This window comes from Ammospiza caudacuta, chromosome 1, assembly GCF_027887145.1.
Source record: "Ammospiza caudacuta isolate bAmmCau1 chromosome 1, bAmmCau1.pri, whole genome shotgun sequence".
In the NCBI taxonomy this organism is placed as follows: Eukaryota; Metazoa; Chordata; class Aves; order Passeriformes; family Passerellidae; genus Ammospiza; species Ammospiza caudacuta.
This window is the reverse complement of record NC_080593.1, coordinates 64,601,959-64,618,744: the sequence shown is the minus strand read 5'-3', so window position 1 is coordinate 64,618,744 and position 16,786 is coordinate 64,601,959. Positions and strand designations below refer to the sequence as shown.

At 37.6% G+C, this 16,786-nt stretch overlaps 1 protein-coding gene across 2 annotated transcripts in view; it reads right to left on the bottom strand.

Annotated features, from left to right (window-relative positions):
* The window catches only part of KIF13A (kinesin family member 13A), a 103,454-nt gene that overhangs the window by 36,931 nt on the left and 49,737 nt on the right, over positions 1 to 16,786 (bottom strand). For both annotated transcript variants that reach the window (XM_058800499.1, XM_058800489.1), the window contains exons 5-13: positions 13,399 to 13,491; positions 12,730 to 12,910; positions 11,636 to 11,723; positions 10,276 to 10,410; positions 9,657 to 9,769; positions 4,583 to 4,694; positions 4,015 to 4,227; positions 2,349 to 2,459; positions 999 to 1,133 (exon numbers count right to left, since the gene is read on the bottom strand). In XM_058800499.1, the coding sequence (XP_058656482.1) occupies positions 999 to 1,133; positions 2,349 to 2,459; positions 4,015 to 4,227; positions 4,583 to 4,694; positions 9,657 to 9,769; positions 10,276 to 10,410; positions 11,636 to 11,723; positions 12,730 to 12,910; positions 13,399 to 13,491 (1,181 nt within the window). The remainder of the gene's footprint in view (positions 1 to 998; positions 1,134 to 2,348; positions 2,460 to 4,014; positions 4,228 to 4,582; positions 4,695 to 9,656; positions 9,770 to 10,275; positions 10,411 to 11,635; positions 11,724 to 12,729; positions 12,911 to 13,398; positions 13,492 to 16,786) is intronic.

Here is a 16,786-nt window from a genome sequence, read left to right as displayed (position 1 = left end):
CTGAACTTCATCTTCACACAGTTTTAGCTAAAGCAAAATGAAGCAGTTGACACACAAATTCTGATTAAAAAGTATTCTCACACTATGCCTGCAGGCATACAATAAACACAAAAACCAGAAGAAAACCAGTCATGTCATATAGGCATAATTAAGAGAACAGCATAGATAGTAAAACAAGGTGCAGAGTTCTCTGCTTTTCAGAAAACAGCTGTACAGCAACTCAGCTAAACATACTAAGCTCTACATAATTCCAAGTCATATTTTAAGTTCTGCTGAAACAGTTTATTTTGTTAGTGTTTGAGAGGTTGTGTTTTATTTGCTACTGTTCAAATACACAAGTCTTCCTTCAGCTACCAAAGCAGAAGAGTAGCTAAAAATACAGACACAATACTCTTTCATATCTTATTGACAAGCAGCTCACACTTCCCTACAAACCTTCTAGGTTTGAACTTGACACTTCTTCACTCTGGCATGGGAAATGCAAAACAGAATGGTATGAAAGCTAATGACACTGGGAAAATACATTTCTGTAAAATTTTAACAGTGCCTTTTTAACCCCCTCTCTCATAAGCTTTCCTGTCATTGAAGGTTATGTTATTCTTACTGATTACTACTGATCATTATCTCTTTATTATTAACTCTTCATATATTTAAAGCAACTCCCAGCTCCCTAACAAAAACAAGCATCTACCATGAAGTTCCTGCTTGAAGTTCAGGCCAGAAGACCACTGGTCAGGCACATCCTGCCTGGAAAAGCTAGAATTGATCTCAACACTGGTCCACACTGAGCATTTCTCCTCCTGTTGGCAATCAGGAGATCAAATAGGAAAATAGTGAAGCTGAGCTGCAAAGGGAAAACAAAAGCCTAAACAGTAGGAGGAGGCTTATCCTATTTTGCTGCAGCAAAAAACCTACATCTCTCTTCTGAGTAAATCAGAGCTAGAAATTCAAAGCAAGTGTGCTTTCATTCTGTGTAAATATCCTGTTCACATCCTTACCTTTAAATAGTAAACCAGAAGCTCATTGAGTGCAGGGTCTGCATTCAGGTTCACCAGGTAACACTTGTCATCCCCAACCTTGATACCTGAAGACTCGAGGGAGATTCCCATGCTCTCCAGCTGTCTTTGCCTCTCCTGCAAGCACAAAAATAAATTAATCTTGCCTGCTGCAATATGTAGGGACAAGCACAGAGCAACTTAAGCTAAAGATGCACATGCTGAGTATGCACACTGTATGTCACCACCAGACACTGGTCAGGCACCATAAGGTCAGTAGAATTTATATTTGCACACTAACCATAAAAAGTTAGATGTAATCCTCAAACACCTACCTCCCCAAAGTAGAGCTTAATTAAGCAGTCCTATTAAATTTATTAGGCTTACCTACACATATATAGGTTTAATAAACTGAATAGAGCTAAGAGACAATATGTGGCTTTGAGTCTTTATGTTAGTAAAAAATGAAACTCAGTTTCAATTACTTCAAAGATAATCACAGTCATAGATGATTTAGGAAATAGCATGCCACAGTTTAGGCTTATTCATTTGCTGTTTTATTATTAATTCAGCTAAAGCACTTACTTGATCACATGAGTCTTTTTCAGTCTTTTTGTTTTTTTGGCTACAGTTTGGGTGTTGGAGTTTTTTGTTTGGCTGGTTAGGTTTGGATTTTCCCCTTGCCCTTTTTTTTTTTTTTTTTTTAATTTATTTTAACAGTGGTTGCACCATAACATGCTTCTGCAACATTAGGACTAGAAAGGGAAGCAAACACCATTTATTCTTCAAGCTATGGATGAAGGAATGATGGAAGTATACACTAGAAGCCAGAAAGGAGTTTTTTTAATGTACAAAAATTATAATAAACATTAGTGACTACATGTACACATTTTCCTTTTCTGGTTAGAAATCACTAAAAGCAAAAGCAACAAATACCACTCACAATTCTGGTCCTTTTGTAATTCTTCACTTCCTTAGTTACTTCAAGGGAAACATGTCCACAGTCTCACTGTGGTTTTATAAATAAACAAGCTGCCCAAATATATTTTGATGTTTTATTTTAAAATCAAATACTGGCTTTTATCAATGCTATATCATGACACCGCTAGATTTATGCTAATAAAATCTAGACTTTAAAAAAATACAAAAACCCAACAAACAAATGAACATTTGTTGGTTTAAAAAACCAACAAACAAAGCCACCCCAAAACCAGAAACAAGGGGAAAAGACAAAAATTAAAAGACATTTCAAATAGGTGGTGGGAAAACAGCATAGTCCACTAAAGTTCATGAAGTTCAGCTGACTAGTACTATATGAGTATCTGGCTTTCCTCCTAAAATTTTCTGAAGTACCTGTGCAATTTCTTCTGTTTTCCTTAGCTTTTCTTCCCAGGTGACTGTCAACTCTTTTATTAGTTTTTCTGATTCTTCCAATTTTTCCTTCAGTTCTGGTGCCTTCATGGCCTAAAAGGTAGAAGTTCGCAAAAACACTCAGCTACTCTTACCACGGCAACTTCAGCTTGCACAAGGAAACTCAACACAGCAACATATTATCAAATGCAACAAGTATAGGTTTGTTACTATGTTGCCAGGTTTTTCAAGGTAGAAGTTGAGGAAACAGGAAACTTGCAAAGGAGGAGGAGGACAGAAATCACCTCTATTGGATCCAGATCTGAAATAGCTGAAGAATTACATAGCTCCAGAGTTAATGGAAGGAACAAAAATCTCTGGGCCTGCCCACTCAGACTTCACTGTCTGCATAAAAGTATGTGAGTATTTAAAAACTTTAATTCCTAGCTGTCTGTAGTTCAAGTGCAATGTCTTTCTTCCAACAGTAGTTTCAAACACAAATTCTTCTAGTCATTTAGCCTTCCATTCCATCCTGGTTTTGTTAGTGTTCTTAGAGTTGCATTAAAGCTTTCAGACTGACCCTGCTGATTACCTTCAAAGGAAGGCGTGTTCTGGAGCTAACACAGGCTTCTCATTTCACAACAGGAAACAAAAGCAAAGGGCTTGAATATGTCCAGTGCCAAGTAACAACTGAACAGGCTGGCCTATAACCCTATATAACTCTTTTTAACAGAAGGTAGAAGAGAAAACACTTAACAAAATAATTAGTAAGATTTTGGACACCTTCCTACTGATTGTGTTCAGCTGCAGCCTGCCAACATGCTACAATAACATTTTCCGAATTAAATAAGAGCTTAGAACAGGTTTTTATTTATGAAAAAAGTGAATGGCTTCTTTTCCTTAAAGATTTTCCCACTTCAGTCTATAAGGAAATGTTCACGTGAATAACACTATTCCTTAAATAATGATGAAATTTAAGCACCACACAAATTTACCCTCAAGCACAATTCTGTTCCTTTTCCATCAGTATTTTATGTCCTTCCTGAAAAGATCAAAAATATTTTCAAATCTATTAAGTACCTAATTTGTTCACATATCCTGGATACCAAATAAACTATCCTACCTGGATACTTTATTCTTCAAGCAGAAATATAAATCTAAGATAATCATTAATCTCATAGTGTCAGCTATTAAGGCAGTGAAGCAAATGGTTGATGGTTTTCAGTGTTCCATTTCTGACAATTTTTAGTAGATTTGCACAAATGTCAGAGAGAAATGCCCCCTGAATTTTGTTGTCCAATAACGTATTTATGACTTTTCACGCTGTTCCATCTGACATTTTTTGTCAAAAAAAAAATTCTGCTAATACATGAGTCTACACAATGAAGATGTAATCTAGTCCTTATCTGTTTGCATCAATTATTGCTTGGCCTTAAGTTCCTCAAGAACTGAAAAGGGTCACCATCAGTACAATGTTGTCCTCATTTAAAAGTTATTAAAGATAAGCATACATTATGCTGGAAAATATGAACTATTTTGTTAAAAAAGGAAAGAACAAAGAATGGGTGCAAGACTCTTCCTTTCCACGTTTTGTAAGAAAGCTAGTCTTTCACACAGAATGTGACAGCTCCTTGAGAAACTCATTTTACATTACTATGTATAAGGTTACCTCAGCTTGTGAGAGTTGTTCTTTCAGTTTTTCAACTTCTTCACGTAATTCTCTGATGACCCTAGCATTTGGATCTTCGTTCACCACAGCATGATTAACTATCCTTTTGGCTCTGTCTGCATATCTCAGAGTTGAGAGAGTTTCTTCATAGTTGTCTGCTGCTGGACTAATTGTGGCTATCATGGCAGTTTGGCTGTTTCCTCCCAAGTTGTCCTGTAGTGCAGCCACAGAAAGTTCAACAGTTAAAAAATTGTTCTGAGACTACACAGTGTCTTCACAAATAGACCTAAAATACTTAATAAAGGCACTGAAAGTACTATTTAGGCACTGAAATGTCCTCCGGATATAAACTAATCTGTGTGTTCCATAAACATTTCTAGCTACCTCTACCACCTTTGATTCCATTACAACTGAAAACAGTCAAGTAGGATTTTACATTGAATTAACACAAGATACACTTAGCTGTCCATTTCACTTGGAATAACATAGCTATGAGGCATACTGCAATGATCCTACAAATGAGTAAGCTGACATCTTCTGAACATGGTGAACAGAAAATAAAAATTACCTTGAGAAGCCAAGTGAGTACAGAGTCTCTGTAAGGCACAAACTTGTTTTTCCCCTTCCCTGCTGCCTGGTCAGCAAGTGATGATATAACCAATCCCAGTGTTGAAAGTGATCTATAAATGCAAAACAGCAGAACAGCTTTAACATATATTCTAAACGCAGATTAAATAAAACACAGAAAATAGGGATTGCTCTGCAGAACTTCACATCCAATTTTAAAAAATCATAGAATAATTTAAGTTGGAAATGACCACAAGAGATCAGCTAGCCCATTGCCCTGCTCCAAACAAGGCAGAATATTTCTTTAAAGTTTCATATTTGGAGGAAAAATATGGTATCAACAGTGTTTCATCATAGGTGGTACTATGATCATATTTCAGAGAGACTGAGACTATGTTGAAATATTTAGAATAGTTTGAAAAGTCTAAAATAGACTGCTTCAGTATATGAAAAATCCCTGCCCTTGATTAGACATCTACCTTTTCTCAGAGGATAAAAATCTTTCTGATTTGCAGTCTCATGACAGTGTTACAAGTCAGTGTTGGCAGCACAGCAAGAACCCCTGTGCTGGGAAATGTTTGAGAATGCTGTTTAAGAACGCTGACTCAAATGCCAACTAAAATGAAACAATTCTCCAGCCATAAGAAGGCAGCCTCAGAACAAGTCCAGCTCTGACCCAGGAGTACTCATCTGCCTGGTGAGGCAGTGACCAGCCATAGAAGGCTGCTGATCAGAAGAGGCAGGTTAGGAGGTCCCCTGACAAATGGACTGGGTTATAACTGAGGTAGAGCCTCAGCAGCTTCTGCTGGGGGGCCCAGACCAAATGATCTCCTACTTACAAAGGTGCTGCACAAGTGTGAAAGAGAAAAGCCCTCAAATTGCTTAGCAGACAGCTGAATCCCGAACAACACTCCAGAAACGTGAGGAAAATAGCCAACTCATGCATTTTGGTACATGTACAGCTTCTACCAACTGGGGTAACTGTGTCAGCAATCCAGCCAAAGCATATGTGAGCTATATTATGCAATCCTTATACAACCCTGTGTAAATTTTAAGTGACATTAGGGCTCTTGGGGTGAGTATGTTTAAGATAATGAGCTTGTTGAGGAGCCTGAGAACATTAAACAGATGCCTAAAGGGTTTTAAAGGACACACTGCTGAAGCCCAAGAGAATTGTGGGTTTGTCACACTCCTGCTCAAATATGCAGCTACTCTCTATAAGTACCAAGGAAAAAGCTTCAGAAGCATTGCAATTAGATAGTCCAATAAATCTTTAATTTTACTGTTCCACTTCACCCTCTTGCATTTTCTTTTCAAAGAAGTACTACTATTTTGGTTTATAGGCAGCATTTGCACATATTTATAACAGAGCCTCAGTGCTGCTTGAAACCGCCACTGGTTTAGAAATAGCACTTAGAAAATGAGAAAAATGTAGCAGAAGAGGATTTTAAGGAAGATATCCAAAGGTAAGTTAACAAGAACCATAACAAGTGCCACAAAAGGTATCCCATATTGCATATAAACACAGCATAGACCTGGGAGAAAAATCAAAAGAAATTTAGGGAAAGGCTAGGTAGGTAATCTGAACTCCCAAGAGAGCAGTCTATTTTGTAAATTTGCCTGTAGGATAACTTTCTGATTCACCTCTGAAAAATTCATAGCAAAAATAGAAAGTTAAGTTTAGTTTTGTGGCCTAAAGAAAAGCCTAATAACCTCTGAATGTTTTGTGAGAGGAGAATAGGAAAAAAGAGAACTAATTCTTGCCTCTAGCCTCTGACCTCCAGAGAGAGAGATGACAGTCTGCTAAATATACAAGAGCAAACAGCAGGATGCTCCATGCTGCTCTATAGCAACCTCCTCCAGCACAACTGAAAATCACCATCAGCACACTCCCAATGAAGCACAAAACTAAAAAACTACCTAGACTACCTTCCTCCTTTAAATGAGAGGAAATATGAAAACCAAAGCCAAACCCTGAGCAGGGGGAAGAAATGGACAGTCAGAAGGGAAGTGGGAAGAACAGAGATTCAAAAAGATCTGTGATTGAAAAGTATTTCCCAACTGGGCTGCAACACCAGTCTGAGTTATGGGTACTGCATTTTAATGAACAGGAAATTACAAGGTACAGTTTATTACCATGGGATTAAAAAATGTGATAATATTACTGCTCCTTACAAATACTGATCTTATTTTAAGAGTAACATTTACAATAAAAGCCAAACTGCAATCATTTATGTAATTTGCTTGAGATTTCATAATACAAATCTGTTTAAAGACTTTAAGGGAAGCAGCAAAAGGAATGGCTGCCCAACACAATAATTACAGGACTCATCATCAGCTTTGCTTTTTGCTGGATGATGCCTCAGAGATCTGTCATTACTCTGATCCTATCTCACGGTACTTACATAATGAATCAACTAGAAGTCCTAAGCCCACAGCACACAGCAGACTGAGTCACTGCAGAAGAAGCAGAGTGGACTTGCTGCAAGATTACAGCAAAGTGCCATTTCTGCACAGTGTCTTATCTGCCTGTCCATGTTCCTCAGGCACCAGGCTGTCCTTGCTAGAGGGCAGTGGGAAGCTTGCACGCTCACACCACAGGCCTGAGCCAGGAGCATTCAAAAGGAAGTGGCACTTCCTCATCACAGGGAAACAACTCTGTCCCTCAGTGACACCCATTCAAGCTACTTCTGTACAATTTAGAACCAAATACCTCAATGAGCAGAACTCATTTTTCTAGCAGTTAACTCTGAATACTAAAACCTTCCCTCAAATCAGCTTGGAGCCAGACCTGTCCCAACCCATTCCCTGCCCCCGCCTACATCATCTTTTTGCATTCAAAAGTTAAAATGACAACAGTTATGATTTTACTAATCAGAGGTAAAACTGCAGACTGCTCACAGAAAGAATTTTTCTTTTGTAGCCACTAATTGACAGATTGTTTATTCTGCTTCCTCCTATCACTGTGTTCAAGATGTTCTTTGACTACACCACAAAGAGTTGTTAAGCACCTCCTTTTCTGCACTGGGTATGTGAACTAGCACATCCTGGGGAGGAACAAGCAAATCCAGCTTTCCTATCTGGTATGGCAAATCTCCCCAAAACCTCCTTTACTAACTCTGCACCAGCTCTGTGAGAGAAAAAAAAAAAAAAAAGAAGTCATCTCTATTACAACTTGAGGGAGATGTTGACACAAAATTACACAACTCTCAGTTGCTTCAGTAAGTGGGACAGCAGCCCCTCTCTGCAACATGCTGTCTCCAAGAAGGAAATAATGTTTCCAAAAGGAAAAGTTGTGGGACCAAGGTGGCATCTAGCCACAGCTCTAGCCAGTTTTCATAAGAAACAAATGGTACAGACACTGAATAAACAGGCACATCATTTCCACATTCTTCTTGAAGGCAATAAACCATAAAACTAGCAGCAAGTTTACTTGTCAGCAGCTCCATTTTTTTATCTCATTAAACATAACACATGCCACTGATATATGTTACTGGGGTTTTTTATAAAAGAAATATAATAAGAAAAGGAGCTGACATAGTAAGGTATATGGTTTAAATATACTCTATCACTCCAGAAAAAGAGTATTACCTTTCCCTAATGAGTAAGTTGCATCGTACCCTAAAGAAGATTGCACAAAATGTCCTCCAAAGAACCAGTCTGACTAAACATGTACATCTATTTTTAGGCTTAAAAAAGTCAGACTTCATTAAAGCTCCAACAGCAAAACTCTAACAGAAGACACCAAGCACTAAGAATTCTCTCTTGCCTATGAGTTCCAAAAGACATTTCAAATAGAGAATGTTAAATAAATGGACTAAGTATTACAGATTTGTATCATATAAGAATTTAATTGAATGGAAAATGTAGAGCCATCCAGTTTTCTTTTAGAATACCTTTTACAGAAATGTTTGGTGCTTTTATCTGAAGTTCTGTATTGTCAGAGGGTCAGCATAGGTAAAAAACACCCTCTCCTATTGCATTGATACCATACAAGTTTAACACTGAATAAAGATCCTAAAAGGAAAAAACAAAATCCAAGTCTTTCTGCATCCATAGATACATTTGCAATTTGTTAATTGCTGTTGGGAGAGGGGGCATTTGAATTGTTTCTCAAAAATTAGAAAGAAACATTTAATTTCACCTTTGTTTATGCAAAATACAAATACAGTTTCCAGTAAAAACTATCTGAATTTAACTGGGAACCTGTGGGGTAAGGTTACAGTATCTGCCATTAGGCAAAGACAGCCATATCGTTTTGTTTCATAAGAACTATGCCAACGTGGTACCAATATGATGCATTAGACACAAAGCAGATTAGAAACTAAGCTAGAAAGAGGAAAAAATGTCCAAGAGGTAAATTTGAATCATAAGTATGCATGCTGCTCATACACACATTGTGCTGCCATTGTTAACATAAAATACAAAACATTTTGTAACATTTGGAAACAAACTGAAAAAGCAGTAGCTTTTAATGCAACAGTTACACTCTTTTTTTCCAAAAAAATTAGTATATTTAAGACAGCAGTAATAGTGTGCTACATTCTTGGTTTTGGACAATAACACAGTAATTATGGCTAAAAAAAGTGCTTTGAAACTTGTCATTGCTTGAGCACAAATGCCCAAGGCAATGCTAAACCAACACAGCTTCGTTCTGATCCGATTTTCTCAAACTGTGCATTATACCCTCACATAATTTAATTCATGTTGGAACAAAGCCATTCAACTCTGCAACTTTGCACTCTTCCTTAAGCAGATGATGAGGCAAACACATGAGCCTGGGGACAGGGTGTATAAATGAATCACAAAAGGTATATGCTTAATTAAAGAGCACTGCTGTCACTTTTTCCAGATAAAATTCATATAGCCTTCATTTGAGTCAAGTATGAATCACGATGCCTATGCCAATGTCAGGAAACACATGCTGCTCAGCACTGAGCAGCTGAAAGAGCCATATTGAACTGCTTCTGATGAAGCTCATTTGAGCTGTCTTGTGACAAGCACACCAAGAGGAGGCCAGGGAAGCAACAGTGATTTCTTCAAGGGCTCACAGCCTGTGTATGCCAATGCCTTACTTGTTTATGTTGCTGCCCTCCTTCAGGCGCTCTCCTGCAGCTCCCGTTTTGGACACCCTCTCGCTCCCAGCCAAATCCACCAGGCTGACCTTGCTGACCTTCTCTCCAGAATTCTGCACAGATGGGACATGGGAGAACAACAGCTAAGAAACATTGGCATGAAGCACCAACATGCTTGACACTGGCACCATGAAACACTGGCCTTCATAATAATGTGGATTAAAGTATCACATTTGAGAGAAGAAGGAATTGTCAGAAGTCTTACAGATCTTTGAAAGTCACCCATATATTTTCTAGTAAAGGCCTGAAGCACCAAGGAACCAGAACCACCCATGTGGTAACATCAATCACCTTATAGCAGAGTAGGCCATTAAAATACATTAACTCCAGCAACAGTTAAGACCTAAGAAAGATTCATGGTGTCAACATAATCTTAAAAAGTGATCCAACTGTTTGTTTTATGTGGTGCGCTTCCTCGCTCTTCCAGGGTTCTCTCAGTCTTGATTACTGGACTCCATGGTATCAAAAGTCAAAACACAGTTAAATAGATGATTTAAGTGTATGAGAAAGGAAGAAGAATCCACCTCAACTTCATAAATTAATCAACAGAAATACATACACCAGACTGCAGGTCATAAAGTGTCTGAGTCACTATAATATTGAACACGGCATGAGAGCGGCTGCTTTCTTCATTCATGTTGGTTGCAGCAACTGTTCGTGATTTGTTTCCCTCTGACATCAGTGACTCAATATCCTAGAGCAAAAAGAGTAAAAAGGGATGCTAGGATAAAAGCAAAGTATCGTGCTTGCTAAAAAAAATGCCCATCTAGATGGAAGAGTGTGTGGGAGAGAGGAAGAAAGGAAGGTAGAAGTAATGAGAAAATTCTTTGCACATTTTGAGATGTATTGCTACAGAGGCATATAAATCCACAGAACAATGTTAAATCATATCTCTTTTTAAGTGCTGCACTTAAAGCCCAGCAACTACAGTCACTTTGCCTTTTCCTTATCTTCTGCTGAACTATGTTGGTGACACCCACATTACAAAGCATATTGTTTAATGCCAGGAATCAGGCCAGCACAGATTCACTTACACAAGTGAACACAGGGCATCTCTTTACTGACCTGCACTAATGCTATCTTCACTTAATTGGCTCAAAACATTACCTCACTTCAACCTCTACCTTCCCACATGTGCAAGACAAAGATGACTACGCAGAGCCTGAGATATGTGCTTACTGAGTCTTCCAAAACCGTTTCAGAAGTCATCAGCCAAAACTTAAGCATAAACAACACGTACTAGAATTTGCACAAAGGAGGTGAGCTTTCAAACTAAGCAATTCACTATAGAAGCTGCAAAAGCAGTTTTTAAAATGTATAATACACACAGATGCTGCAGAAAAAATTTAAAACCTCAAAACATAAAAAGAAGGACATAACACTACACAAATAATTAACATTTTTCTAAAAAACACTTCTGAATCAGATTTCCAAATCGGTTTCTTCATAAAAAGAAATTCCCACACAACTCCTAAAACTGCACTGCTTTAATTATTTCCATTGTGCCTACAGTGGTTCATTGGCTTCTACAATACTAATTTATTTGAATGTGTTTTGATAAATCAAGTAGGCTTAGATGCTGCTGTGATTTAAGTTATGAATTACCTATATAAAACAGAATGTAGTACTCAACAACAAAGTCAAATTCATGCTGAAAGACTAATATAATTATCTTAGAATCCTCATATTTCCTGTGTCAAGCAAATATTGTGTTCATGGCATATATTACATGCAGTGAAACTGCAAATTAATGAGATACCACTACTATATTTGTAACTAACACAAGGACAAACCCAGTGCTTCCACATGAAATAAATATCTAGAAAATATCTAGACAGACATTAGTTTACCTCTTCTGAGACTCCTACTGCTCGTGTACATAGGTGTTATTAATAAACTTGTCCCTGGTTCAGATTTACCTCAAAGTTTGTAACAGCCAGCTGAGACAGGCCATCGACATACGGACCCAGCACCTTGTGCTCCCGGACCTTGAGGGACTGCCGGCTCCTGTGGAATAAAGTACAACTCATGCACCATCTACTCATTAGCATGGAGAGCCAACTATTACCCTAACATGAAATAAGTACCTTTTATATAGCAGAAGTCAATTTATGTCTTTTTTAATTGTAAAAGGAAGAAGAAAGTATTCGAGAATTTGTAACTCAAACAATAAAGAGTCAAACCAATCTAACTAGTTTTGATCTACATACATAAATTATTTTTCATGCATCTTCCCACCCCAGTATTTGTGGCTGGAACAAAACCTGAAATGCCTTAATTGGCAGAAAGAATACCGAACTAAAAAAAAGGAGACTAAAAACCCTCCCTCTAGCAATTTGCTAAAGCTTTCATTTCTTCTCACATTTTCTATACTTTATATAGACACATACCGAGGTCTGAAATCTATCTTGTTAACTAACTTGCACACAACACCTTCAGCAATTATATTCAAGAATTGAAATATAAATCACATATATCAATGCTCAGTTGAACAAGTGTTGTCAAACTACTTCCTGTACACACATCTCCAAGCCAGAGTGCCTAATCACTATTTCTGTGTAGACAAAATAGAAGAAAGAATTCCTAAGTAAATGCTAAGGTGTCACCTTTCCACATTCAAAAAAGTTCAATATCTAAACCACAAGGACCTAGCTGTAAATAAGCTTCAAATTTCTCCTAGCTGATGAAAATTCCTACACAAATACTGCCTGGATCATCTGGCAAAATACCCCAGAACTCACTCGTATGTGGTCTTGCTTTGTGGTGGTAAAGTACTTCATACAGTATTTGCCTGCATCAGTAGGATGGTATCCTAATGTTTAAATTAATCACACCAGTGATTATTTGAACACACATGAATATTCATTCTTGTGTTTGGTATCTAATCCTCTCTAAAGAAGTCATATAAACATACATTCTGAAAAAACCTCCTCAGGGACTTCCAAAACCAATTCCTCTTTTTAGAGTTTAGAGAAAAATACAGAAGGCTGTAGGGGAAAGTGAAGCTACTCACCCTTTTGGGTCAAGCAGATCTCTGACTTTCTCATTGTAGATTTCCATATAGGACACTTCTACTTTAAAAGTATGAGATTCATTTTCTTCTACAGAGATTCTCTGAAATAAAGCACAACAGAGCCGTGGGATCAGACCCAGCTGCTCTGCATTGCCCATCATGGAAAAGGATTTTCCTGAACCTAAAAGAAAAAAAGGAGAAGAAAATGCTTTAGAATATAATTTCTTAATTATTCGTTCATTCAAGCACATTTTAATTCTCTTTTCATTGCTCCAGGAGCATGTATTAGCACAACATGACATTCTATTCCAGACAGCTAATTCTTTGGACAAGGTATAAGTAAACAAAAAGAGAAATTATCCTGAAGGTTTCTTTCAGTAGGGACATTACTTGGGGCTCCTTGGAACACACTTAAACACTAGAAACTGAGTAAGTCTCCAGTAGGAGACTACTCACTACTCCTTTCAGGCTTTGAAAGAGGCCCCAACAGGCAACAACCAGGATCATCCTGACAGAGCTGCTTTTAGGAATTTACTTATCACTGCTTGTACTAGACATTTATGAAATATCATGATATTTCAAAGTACAATTTTTAAATGTTATCTCCTTTATGTTTTGTTGTTCTCATTTCCCATGTGCACAAAGTGTTCTCTCCCTTAGGGCACTCACCTGTCTGTCCATAGGCAAAAATACAAGCATTATATCCCTGAAAGGCCTTTTCCAGAATTCCTTCCCCAAGGCACTTGAACACCACTTCTTGACCTAGAAAATAATTTGGCTTATTTTAAATGGTATAACATGCTAAAATTAAATGAGAACAAGAATAAAAAAGGTTTGCACATTATTTTTTATGATTAAGAGCACTGATGGAAACATTATTCATGTACAACTGAGTGATAGGATCAAAACTGTTGCTACCTGCATTTAAATATATTGCTGATTATCTGTAAAGTGAGCAGTTTTCCAAAAGTTGTCATAGAAGTTGAATGCTTAGAAAATAACACAGATGTCTAAATTTTTTATTATTTCAGAGTATTTCTGCAATTAATATGTATTGTTTAATCACAGAGTCCTGTAACAAAAAGAGTCAAAAGAAATTTCAATGAAACCCATTGGTGAATCAGGACATTAGGGGCACACAGGAACAAGTAGCTGTTCTCTTGGGAACTTGCCTCAAGTTTCACTACAAGCCATTACAATTCCCCCTGTAGCAAGGTGATGTTGGAACAAGATAAAAGCATTCCAATGACATTCAGGAAGAAAATGTGTATTAGGAGGCTGTGAGACCTCAACAGAGTCGTTTGAGGACATATTCTGCCAAATCCATAACTTGAAACATCAGCTGCAGAATCTGATAGTTTGAAAATTGACTCCCCGAGCCAGGCAGATTTTAGATGCACTTCAATCTTTCAGGTGTAGAAGATGAAAACAGTTGTATTGTTTGTTTGTTTTTTTAATAGGAAAGCCCAGAATTTTTACACCACAAAGAGGGTTAATGTGCTGTCTGCTTTGAGTTCTGATCAGACAATTACACCAGCTGTGTGTACACCCAAAACAAGGAGAGCTGAGCTAAGGACAGTATTTGTTCACCTTCAGGTGTATGGTTTTAAACTTAGATTCACTGCCTGGTGACTTTCTGAACACCTGTGATCAGCTGCCTCTCTCATCTTGGTATGGGAGTTTCAGCAATTATCAGTTGGGAGAAATTATTTCTTACTGTGGATGCAATAGTGACTTCATACTCTCAAAATGGCATACTAGCATAAATCTTGCTACATAATTACTTATGAGAACACCCACATTCCATAGCCCAGAGAATTCCTGCAGAACCACCTCTGGAATGACTGCAGAAGGTTTTAGAAGAATAGGACAAGAAAGTACATCACTTTCATTTTCCTTTTATTATAACCTAATTTCTTTTCTCCTATAAAGAAAAAACTAGTGCAGTGATGCACAATGAAATGGTCTATGTGTCCCTTTCTAGCTGAATTTCTAAAATTCCAAAGTGTCACTGGACTTGCATTAACACAGTTCAGAAATGCTGAATATAGGAACTAAAATCAGAGGAAAATCCACTGTATTCTGGAGTGACTCCATTTCCTTCACCATGCACATTCAGTGCTAGTTGACTCCTTCAACTAGGGGGTCATTTGGTCATTTTAGAATATCTACGGCTGAGAAAGCGCTGCTCAACAACCTGGAACAGAGAGTGCTCAACTACTGATGAACGAAATATATCAGCAGAAGATTTTAATAAGAATGTCAAATAAACAAAATTTTGCTTTCTAACCAACTCCTAAGCTGAGCAAGAACAAAAAATCAAGCAAAGACTGAAGCTGAATATAAATATTAAAAGAAAAATAAAATATATATACATTACACAGTGATTGTGAGTGGAAGACAAAACCATTTGTCAGAAGGAGAAAAAACTTTTATCACCCACTTCTGACAAGTAATAAACCAGTAACCTCCTCCACGTTTCCTAAGGAAAAAAAAGGCAAATACCAAAGTGTTTTAAAATTGTGCCTGGTCATATGACCATAGGATGACCTACAGATTACTGCACTGATAAATATCAGGGAAGGAATCCACTTGAAATTTCACTGGCAAAGCTGAGCTTATTTTTCAGGAGATACTTAATTTTCAAACTGTCATCACAAACAGAAAATCAATGAGACACTGATATAAAACTCTAAAATGGCATTTTTATTACATATTTGAAGAGCTCAGCAATACTAACGCAGACAAATGGGTCATTAAAAAGTATTGTTTATAGTAACCAGTCAAATGATCGTGGGATAAAATTAGATTTGGTCTTAAGTGCACTCACAGAAAAGAGCACAAAATGCTGAAATTCAAATATGGATATTTTATCAACTTGCAAATGCAGGGCACTGAGAGTAGCAATATATCATCCATGATATTTTGCTATTTTTTATTAAGAAACCACACTGCTTCCCCCTTGAATTTTATTAGTGGGTCTGCAAACTGCTTACAAACTCTGTATCATACAAAATTATGTCCATGTGTGTTTACAGTCAAAAGAAATAATATAGATCCAGTGTCAACACTGCTGCATCTGTTTTGCTAAATAAGTCAATATTGCCTGTAATTCATACTTTTTCTTATTTACATGACTTTTCTTCCACAGATGCCTAGCATTTAAGGAAGTTAGCGGAGGGGTTTTAACTTATGACTTAATTTTCAGCAAATAGGAGAAATGAAAAAAAAACAAACCCCTAACAGGAGGATTTCCTCTATAGTCTTTAAGAAGGGAATTCCCAATCTTCCAGCTGACTAAGACAATTCAGCACCTTAGAGGCAACCAAAGGCCATAGACATCCATCCCCTCTTCCAGCTTTTGCTCAGAGCTGGGAGAAGCTTGGGAGGGACAAGCTTGGGAGAACATGCCCAAGGCTGCCAGGGAGCCCAGGGTAAAGAAATGAGCTGCCAGCTCTCACACACCAGGAACTCCCTTCTGCCCATCCTTTTGAGGAAAGGGAAATAAAGTCTGGTGAATTTTTCTTGCAGACCAGGAACAGCTTCAATGTTAAGTCAAAACTACAAATAAACAAGACACTTGTGTCTGCTCAAAATCCACAAGTCATTGTCTCTTGTGAGGGTAGAAGGGTAGAATTCTTTCAGCCAATTGCCTGGTTTACTTCCTTTTTAAAAGGAAAATGTTGCAGTCAGCATACATCTTTCCTATAAAATTACAGTTTAGCTCCAAGTCATGTGTATAGCCTCTCAGGAGCCTGCAGAAACACAGAGCTGAGATTTCAGGCCAGACATGATGGAGGTTAGGGAGTTTATGAAAAACCCAGGCAAGTCAATACAGTGTGGGGTCCTAGGAATGAACCTGCCTAAGTGCTGCAGCAGTTATTTATGCCATCTCCTGAATCCTTCCCAAACAGAAGGGTTTCTTTTCTTCCTTTTAAAAATCCACTTCATTGCAGACTTCAATAGGCTCTTACTGTCATCCAGGCTTGTAAAAAGAATCCTTTGTTCACATCTCTGTGAATTTCTCAATATCTTCCTCTTCACCAAAATGCTGAGC